The sequence below is a fragment of the Centroberyx affinis genome, unplaced genomic scaffold, assembly GCF_046629955.1.
Source record: "Centroberyx affinis isolate AG114_WGS23_722 - 3 ecotype Tasmania unplaced genomic scaffold, CSIRO-AGI_Caff_v1 ptg001938l_1, whole genome shotgun sequence".
NCBI classification, from domain to species: Eukaryota; Metazoa; Chordata; class Actinopteri; order Beryciformes; family Berycidae; genus Centroberyx; species Centroberyx affinis.
This window is the reverse complement of record NW_027280298.1, coordinates 82,501-92,500: the sequence shown is the minus strand read 5'-3', so window position 1 is coordinate 92,500 and position 10,000 is coordinate 82,501. Positions and strand designations below refer to the sequence as shown.

At 41.1% G+C, this 10,000-nt stretch overlaps 1 protein-coding gene across 1 annotated transcript in view; it reads right to left on the bottom strand.

Moving 5' to 3' along the window:
• Positions 1-6,744: 6,744 nt before the first annotated feature.
• Positions 6,745-10,000, bottom strand: part of als2b (alsin Rho guanine nucleotide exchange factor ALS2 b) — a 31,795-nt gene continuing 28,539 nt past the window's right edge. Inside the window, 7 exon segments of the mRNA XM_071530557.1 lie at positions 6,745-6,821; positions 7,332-7,428; positions 7,592-7,741; positions 8,195-8,256; positions 8,635-8,692; positions 8,783-8,959; positions 9,541-9,657. Of these exon segments, the coding sequence (XP_071386658.1) occupies positions 6,783-6,821; positions 7,332-7,428; positions 7,592-7,741; positions 8,195-8,256; positions 8,635-8,692; positions 8,783-8,959; positions 9,541-9,657 (700 nt within the window). The 3' untranslated portion in view covers positions 6,745-6,782.

Here is a 10,000-nt window from a genome sequence, read left to right as displayed (position 1 = left end):
TTGGTGTGTACTCAAACAAAAGAATAATTGTAATTGTAATCAAAGGTCAGAAAAAGAACTGAGAGATAGAGAGAGACATGAAGACAGACACCGAGTGAGTTGGAAAGGGAAAAAAAAAAACCTTCAGTGTGTAATTAAATGATCCACTGATCTGTGGCCAGCAGCTGGAGTGAGTGGACATGATGCTCGGATAAGCAATCTTCTATTCCCCTGACTCAGCACAAGCACAAAACTCTGCATGAGTCGGGAGTGAGGTAATCTGCTAGTTGGTAATCTGATTCCCAGGGGAAAAAAAACAACTCACACCACAAACCTCCCCTCCATCAAAAGAGATGATCTTTGTCCGCTTTGTTGTTTCTTTGTTGGCATTTCATCCGGCCATCCTCAGTGTCTCTAAAGATTTTTATCAAAAAGAACAACGCTGAGAGGATTTATCGCTGTGATAACACCCGCCACCTCTGACATGACCAGCAAGGAACATCTGGAATTATGGGAAAATAAAATCCCCTCTCGCATATATATATATATACTCTTCCACTGTTAAATCCCATCAATCTGTGATGTTCACTGCATTCCAGTAATGAAGTGTTGCAATTTACTTATTGGTGAATCCAAACTTCCCTCAACCTGCCTCGTCTAGTTCTTCTTCAGTTATAGTGATTTCCTACGTTTCCCAGAATGCCTTTCAGCAATCCCCCAGAGAATGTGCATGGACTTGCAGGTTACAGATGTAGGTGAAGAGAGAGATAACCATAGAGGAGTGAAAAGTTTTCTAGTTGAGAAAAGAGTGGGAAAAACACACCAAACAACAAAATAAACCCAGAAATATGTTATGAAATATGAAATATAGAAATATGTTAGAAATAAGTTTAACAATTCATCAATTTGCTGGAGACCCTCTGAAACCCCCCTCAAGGACCCCTGCTGGACCCCGGACCCCACGTTGAGAACCGCTGAACTAGACCACATCATTCTCTAGCTGAACATCATTCTATGTACACTGCAGCATATATCACTATCACTAGTCTTCTCAGTAAATATCTTAATTATGTGAAATTACAGCAGGTGTACAGCTGCAGAAAACTATATGTGTATTGGGACTGAAAAACCAATATTTTTTTCCAGTGTTCCAGACTTTTGCACGTTCCCAAAACTTTTCAAAACCTGGAAAATGACCCAGGGTTCCTACACATTTTCAACTAAAAAAATTCCATACTTTTCCCAGACCTTGATTTGTTTTGAAGATTTTGTCTGGTGTTCAATATGATTTATGCAGATAGACATCTTGGCCCTGCTAACTAGGTCATATCACTGTATAGATCAGTGTTTCCCAACCCAGTCCTCAAGGACCCCTTTTCCTGCAAGTATTGGTTCCAGCTCTACTCTTGCGCGACAGATCTACCTGAACAGAGCAGCATGAAAGTGTGTAGGCCCCATTGGGATCAGGTGTGCAAGAGTACAGATGGAATAAAAACTTGCAGGACAGGGGGTCCTTGAGGACTGGGTTGGGAACCACTGGTATAGATGAAGATTGTTCTTCACAGAGACAAATATCAGAATATGTGAGATGATTGGCAGTGTTCCTACACGGTTTACATTTTTAAATTCCATATTTTTCCCAGACCCTATGTTCTTGACCGGATTTGATTTTGGTGGGTATTTGATATAATGCATGCTGACAGCAGCTGGGTAATAAGAGCGTCCCTCTATCTGAACATTATTCTTCACATCAACAAAAACTGTGGACTCAAAGTGGCTCTACAACAACATAAAAGCTAATAAATTATGTGTGTATCGGACCTGAACCACAACATTTTCCATACTTTTCCAGACATTTTTTTTTCAAATTCCCAATCTATTCTAGACCTGGAAATGATCAAATACTTTTCCAGACTTTCCAGACCTGCGTAGGAACCCTGATGACCCAGCTGAGTTCCCGTACTCCTTCAGACTCTCCGGTTCCTGCGTTAGGAAGCGACCCATTAAAAAAACACCGGGTTGATCAGCAACATCCATCAAATGAGTTTATTGCCCTTTGTCATTATTTTCAGGTACAACACATTTGACAACATGTAAAAGACACGCAGACGGGCGTCATGTCAGCCAGCTGAAACAAAATGTCGACCAGGATTAACACAGGAGTCCATCGACATAATACTCAGTCCGCCCGACAGTGTCAGTCTGCCAAGTTTCTGTGTAGTAAACAGGTATTGAGGTAAGTTAACCAGACAGTCAGTTGTCACAGGAATTAAACATGAACCAACACGATCCTACAGACATCATCTCAGCTTATAAGAACCGAACAGCTGTTTCACTTGGATTTCAGTCCAGTTAAAATAGCACTTCATGTAAAGTCTTTCCTATTAAATGAACCAGGTGGGGAACAACCGTTAACAGCCTGAACCTCAACATCACAAATACAGTTGAACAAAACATAGAATAATCTTACAAATTAATTATAATCTGGATATGTGAGACTGTTTTGTTGACAATTAGTGATTTTGTATTTTTCAGTTCATTTAATGAGCTTCATTTGACCTGGCGGCAGCAGCAGCACCCGATGACTTCCTATGATGTGATTTAACCTTCTACCAGCTTGTGTTGAATGGAGCCTTGGTGAAACTATAAATTCATAATTGCATCCCATATATTACACCAACACAACATCATCTGAAAAGTAGAAATACACCATTTGAAAAAAAACATGAAACTTACAAATTATGGTATATTTTAAAGGATGGTAAATACCGTAAGTCAGTAAGCGTATTTTTCGAGATATTGTATTGAACTTATTGAATTGAACTTATAATTATTTTTTGTTTGTTTTCCCCAAAATATGGATATATAATGTTTTGGAAATGAACTCTTCAGTTACACAGACAGTATTGCTTCACTGCATGACTAAGTGTCAGGCACATCTGGTCACAGCAAGAAAGAAGAAGATTGGAGAGTAAATCACATCACAATCCTTCCAAAACCACAAAAGTATGAGAAAAAATGTGATATAAAATTATGATACATGGGAATTTTTTTTAAGTCTTTTTTTTTCTACTGGCTGCAAAAAACTGAAAAACTGAAAAAATATCACTTGGGACAATAAAATGTCAAAATCAACTATGAGGAAAAAAGTAGTCAGAAATCAATAAATAGCTGAAATTCAATACATTTCAGACATGTAAGTGCTATTTCAATGACCTTTCTTTTTTTTACATTTTCCATGAGATCATTACTACTGTATGTGTTTTTCCCCAGTTCCAACAGATCAATACAGTATTCATGAGGCAAAGTATAATGATATTAGTCCAATCAATAATTACCCAACCCGAACATGTGATGTCACTTCAGGTTTAACACCAAAAAGGCTGAAATGCTGCAGTCAAGGGACGGATGTTTTTTTGAATTTAAGAATCTCAAAATGTTGAAATATCTTCAAAATGTCTCTCCGTGACTTTTTCTAGACACACTTTCTGCAAAAAAAAAAAAAAGGATTTTCTGGATTTTCAAAAGGAAACAGTAGCTATAACAAAATTAACTTGATTTTCTTCTCTTAGACTCCAAAATCCACCGTCCTTTCTAGTGTTAAATCTACGAAACAAAAGCTGTGATATGAAAACACTGACACACAACCAGGCAGCTGCTGTGGAACGGGTTAAAAAGCAGAACAGTCGGCAGAACAGATGGCGTGGAGAAGCCGCTGTGAACATCACGTCTATAATAATAACACTGTTTGCATCTCATCAGCGCCGACCGCCTCCAGTCAACCGCTGAAACAACAACAGACTCTGACTTCACTTCCCCTGCAGCGGGAAACTCGCTGTGATTGGTTAACTCCAAATCTCACCTTCTGCTTTCATTATTTTACCAAACAACAGGGTTTCAGGATCTAATAAGAGCTTCAGATGACAGATCGTTTACTGGCAAAATGGCTGGCTGAGTAAAATTCGATTATCATCACCTGACTTCAGAGGTGTGACCAAGTCAACTTTGCTCGAGTCCCAAGTCAGTCTCAAGTCTTGAGGCACAAGTCTTAAATCAAGTCCCAAGTCTAAATGTAGATTACCAAGTCAAGTCCATGTCATTAATGTCAAGTCTCAAGTCTAAATGTAGAACAGCAAGTCAAGTCAGAACAAATCAAGAGTCCAGTATCAATTTAATATCTTAAAGAAAACTAAATATCTAGGACTTTTCAATGCAATATGGTTTTAATAGGATAAAAACTTGGTAAGAGCATCATGAGTTTGATTTCTATAATCAGTTTCAACTTCAATCAATTCAATCATTCCATACAAATTCAGAAAACAGAATTTAAATTCAGTCGTCTGCTGGAACAAATCTCATCACTTTCAATCTGAGTCATTTACACAAACACAAGATCTCAAGTCAAGACTTTAGAAACCTTTTCAAGTCATCAGAGTACAAGTCAAAGTCAAGTCCCAAGTCACCAGAACCCAAGTCAAGTCAAGTCTCAAGTCTAAATGTAGAACAGCAAGTCAAGTCAGAACAAATCAAGAGTCCAGTATCAATTTAATATCTTAAAGAAAACTAAACATCTAGGAACTTTTAATTAGAAACCTTTTCAAGTCATCAAAGTACAAGTCAAAGTCAAGTCTGAAGTCTTCTCTTCACGCATCAAGTCTCAAGCAATTAAAATTGTGACTTGAGTCTGACTCAAGTCCAAGCCATGTGACTTGAGTCCCAACCTCTGCCTTATTTCTATTGGATGTCAATGGGAATGTCGTTTTTCAAATTCCCGCATGCTTTCCAGGCCCATTTTTTTTTGTGATTGAATCTGAAGATTTTGGTCATTGTTTGATTTGATGTATACTGATGATGGCTGGGAGTTATGACTGTCTATAGCTGAATATCACTCTTCACAACATCAGATACCACAACATGTGAAATGACAAGCGAGTCTCCATCACTAAACATAATTATGTAGTCATGTGTGTCGTGGCTAAACAACATCATTTTTCCATATTGTTCCAGATTTTTTCTTTTTTTTTTGCAATTCTCAAACTGTTCAAGACCCTGGAAATTCCCAAATTCATTGTCCATACTTTTTCCAGACTTTCCAGACCTGGGCTGAAACCCTGTCCAGATTTATTAACACTGAAAACTCGGCTCAGAAACACACACAAGTCGCATTCAGATTGTCTAGGAAACCCAAACCTTTCTTTTTTCCAACCGGTTTAGCTTCTGCTTGGCATTCCTCGTCGACAGGTGGAGGAAAATCGGACTTCAGAGCGACGTTTCCTGACCGGTTTTGCATCAGGAACATTGTTTTAACCTTTGACATAAAAAGGTCCTGACCCAGTACATCAGAAAAAAACAAAAACAATCTATCCAAGTTTTTCTTTGTCTGTTTTTCTGTCGGAGCGGTGCACAAACCACCAGAGGAGAAACACTGTTCAGCAACCTCTTTAAATCCAGGCAGCTGGACGTCCGGTTCATAAAGTCGGGTCCTCTGACATCAGTAAGATGTAGTAAGAGTGTGTGTTTGGAAAACACATGTGCTTTGAAGTCAAAAGCTCCGGCTGAAGCTCCTTCAGTGGAGAAGAGATCAAGCGCTCCTTATCTTGAGTTCAACCTTCTTTTTAAATACAGTCGTGTTTCTACAGATACGATTCCATGATCGTCTTGTCTGATAGAAAAATGTCACATTAGTGTAGCAACCAGAGCGGTGCTGGTGGCTTCTACTGTTCTACCAGCAAACTATTCTACTTCTCACAATAGAAATGGAGGAGTAGAAGAAGTAGAGGTGGTGGTTAGTTGGCTGCCGAAGTCGGTGGGAGAGCAGCGCTGGTGTTAAAGGAGAAGACCGGTGTCGTTTTAGAGTTACAGCCCGTTTACTTCTGTCTATAACTAGTTTACATTTCCCTCAATCATTTTGCAATGTATGCCGCGTTTGGATTTTTTAAGATGAACTAATTTGTTTTTAAAGTCAAACCTAGCTTGAAGTGAAGTGTCCCGGCTAACAAGGACGTTCTAAATAAAAAGCCATGGATGTGACAGTCAAGTGTTTTTGAGGGATTATTTCCTGGAGCAACGTAACGCAGCACTGAGATGAAAACACTTGACTCTGACACAATGAAATAAGGAGAAAACATAGAAAAGTTTGGCTTCATGTTTACTGTGATGGATTCTCTCGCTTTGTGGAAGTTTGTTTTTCATACTGGACTAGACTGAATGGCAGCAAATGTCTTCTTCTGAAGGGAGGAAAACGAGCACTGATATCTGCAACTATACTGACTGTGTGCAGAAACCAGAGAGGAACCTGGGACCTAGGACTGACTTTAAAAAACACCGGTATTCTCCTTTAATTCCCCTCCTTCTTCAGAACAGACTCCTTCATGTCGGAGTCCCAGCTTCCAAAGACTTTTAAGAGTCAGTTTCCCGCATTTCTGCTGTGTTCAGTTTTAATGTTTTATATTGGACGGTATGAAATGGCTCATCTCTGGCTGGTAGGGGGCACTGACCGGGCAAAGAGCTCTGCAGTGTGTGTGTGTGTGTGTGTGTGTGTGTGTGTGTGCGTGTGTGTGTGAGACAGAGCAGGGGGAGGTGGTCCCGTCTCTGGCAGATGGAGCCGTCAGAAACCTGTCTCTGTGATCCTGCGCCGTCCTCGTCTTCCTATTGGCCGCTGCACGTGTCCGTCACCCTGAAGCTCACCGGTTCCCAGCGCTGTCATTGGCTGTCACCGGCGCTGGCGGGGGGGGGAGGGGTGGAGGATGGGGGGGTGGGGGGGTGCAGACCACTGAGGAGGAGGAGTAAAGGCCCCGCCCACTTTATGTGACCTTCTCATGTTGGATCTGGTAGTAACACGCCTGGGAGGGAAGGGGAGGACACATTACATATACACACAGACACACATATATACAGTATATATATATATATATATATATACTATATATACACACTGTACAGGCAACATACTGTGCATTTACATAGAAAGCTGCTGTACTATAAGTGACTAACAATACTTAATTTTGGCCTTTAATTGTAGAGAATTTGAGTTGCAAATTTCATGTCAATGGGACTTACAGTGTAGGAGTTAGGGGCTTTCAAATTTAGAAATTTTGACCTTTTAGTTATAGCGCCCCCATCAGGTCAATCAGTGTATTTTTTCAAACAGGAGAACAAAGTGCCAAACTGCGTCTTCCCTCCAAGTTTTGTCAAAATCAGACAAATATTCTATATTTTTTATCCAGACTTCTCCAAACCTGCCTAAAAACCCTTAGCAGTGCAATCCTGCTGCCTAAAACCCCTCCCTGGTTTGACGAATGTGATGTGTGTGTGTGTGTGTGTGTGTGTGTGTGTGTGTGTGTGTGTGGTACCTTGAGTGTGGTGAACATGATGCCGTGCTCTCCGTGCTGCACACAGGGGTCCATCAGGTCCTCGATCAGGCTGACCTCTGACCCCAGGTTCCTGATTCTGAGGACAACAACGACACAGCGCTCCCATCAGAGACACAACACAGCAGAAGGACATATGATGTGACCTGTGTGGAAGTGTGTGTGTGTGATGTGTGGAAGTGTGTGTGTGTGTGTGTGTGATGTGTGTGTGTGTGTGTGTGTGTGTGTGTGTGTGCGCTGACCGAGCGCGCAGCACCACGTAGAGGAAGACGGGGAAGAGGTCGTCCATGGACCAGAGGAAGTCCTGCTTCAGCAGAGACAAAACCTCCTGGGTGATTTCCTCGAACGTCAGCTGGATCACCTGCAGTTTGTCCGACGGCGTGAACGTTGTGCTGCAAGCAAACAAACAAATAAAACAACAACAATAACAACAAAATGAAATCAAAGGATTCTTCTCCCTTCACTGCAAATTAACCCATCTTCATTTAGGTGGCGTTCTGAGGAGGAAATCTACAAAGACCTTTTCATGATACTGAGACATAAAAGTGAATAATAACAGGAAAATAAGACGCTCAAAGCCCAAGATTATTTAAAACCAAAATTGGCCAAACCTTTTTTTATATACTCTGGAATAAAAGAATAGAATAACTTGACAAAAAACAGACTCTTAACTGTCACTTTTAGAGGCCAAGGTTAGGAAACAGCTGGCAAAAATGTGCCATATTTTTTAATTTTCTATAATACATTTGTGAACTTGTTTAGGTATGATGAGAAAAACATGACTTGGACTGAACATTTAAACTTTTCAACAGACAAACTACATAAACAAAGTCAATAAGCTCTACCTGATCTGTTGTAGTGTTTCCACTGCGGAGGCGAAGCAGGCGTCCTTGGTGCTGGAGAGGACCTGAAGGAGAAACATCTGGGCTTTACATCTTCACATTATAACGTCAGGCAGTGTCCAAAATTAACTGTTTGGTTCACCTGCCAAGGCCTGGTAAACTAAAAATAACTTACCTGCCGAGAATCATTTTTATCAGTCAAAATTATTAGACATTTTTCATTGAAATAGGGTTAGATGCCCATTTTCAATGCTTTTTTGTGTATTGGTAATTTGAAACTCACTCACTTACAGAATGGATCAGGTTTGTGAGTGTAGAGAGTGAAGCAAACTAAATACCAGAGATAGTTTTTTTTATCTTACTTGCACAAGCTTGTAAATTTTTCTGGTGTTTCTGTGTTTTATCACATTGCAAATAAAGTCAAGCAATCAAGTAAACCGTACCTGCTGCTTCTCCCCCAGTGCGGGCATGGAGACGGGGAAGGAAACGGGCCAAAACTTTCTGAGGAAACAAAAAACGGGACGGAGACAATGTTTAAGACTTAAACAGCTTAATATTATGCTATTTTGAACAGGTGGAAATGTGACATACTGCTGGACCCCCAGGAAGGCGAGCAGGGCGAGGTCGGGCTGCTTGTTGAGGCGGAGGACACACTCCCAGTAGACGTCGTCCTCCCTCTCCTTGTCCAGAGCGTAGAGGGTGAAGAGGGGCGGGTAGAGCCGGGGCAGCAGGACGGGCAACAGCAGGGCCGAGCTGCTCACCACGCGCCTGGGGGAACACACACACACACACACACACACACACACACACACACACACACACACACACACACACACAGGGGAACTATGGCACCAACATGGAACTACTTTGTTCATAAAGGGGAAAAATATTCAATTTAGATAGATAGGTAGTCAGCAAATAACGGGGTTTCAGGGGAAAAACGCAGTTGGAAGTTTATCAAATGCTCCCCAAATTCTGCCTTCACTCCATATACAAACAAGAAAACAGTTACGTTTGAGTTTGAAGATATTTTCCTTTAATTATATCACCCTCATCAAGCCAATTAGTGTTTTTTTAGCTGCCACAACACAATGACAAGGTGTGTAGTACTGCAAAGTTTTGTAAAAATCCTGAAATTCTGACAGGCTCATTAGTGTAATTTTTATAAATACAAATACAGTGTGAAGATGCATCATCCCACCAGGTTTTGTCTAAATTAGACCAGATATCAATGTCAATGATATAATGATGATGGACAGACGGACGGACACACCCCAGTCCATAACCCCCCCCCCTCCCCCTCCAGGCCCCTGAAGCTTCCCCCCCAGGGGGCGACGCGGGGTCTTTACCCAGGTTTGGGTGACTCCAGCTGGGCGTCGGTGGAGCCCGGCTCCCTCTTGTCCTGCAGCTCCGTGGACGGCTCTGGAATCAGACCGCCCTCTTCTGGCAGGTCAGGGAACAGGAACCTAGAGAACACACACACACACACACACACACACACACACACACACACACACACACACATTTAAGAACAAGATATACCAAAATGGTGACTCATCACTGCCATACACAATGTTGATTTCAGAAGAAGAGATTAAGTGTGTGTCAGAAAGTTTAAAATATAATCAGACTTGAGCTCATCTGGTTTTATCCACCTGTTTCTATCATGTATGACACACATTTAATACACTGGACATTCATATCACATGATGGTAACAGGCTCGTATCCCTTTGTCAGCATGTGAACAAGTCAATTTCCCAGAATTAAGTGTTTGTATTGATTGATTCTTGGTATATTTTGAATTACTT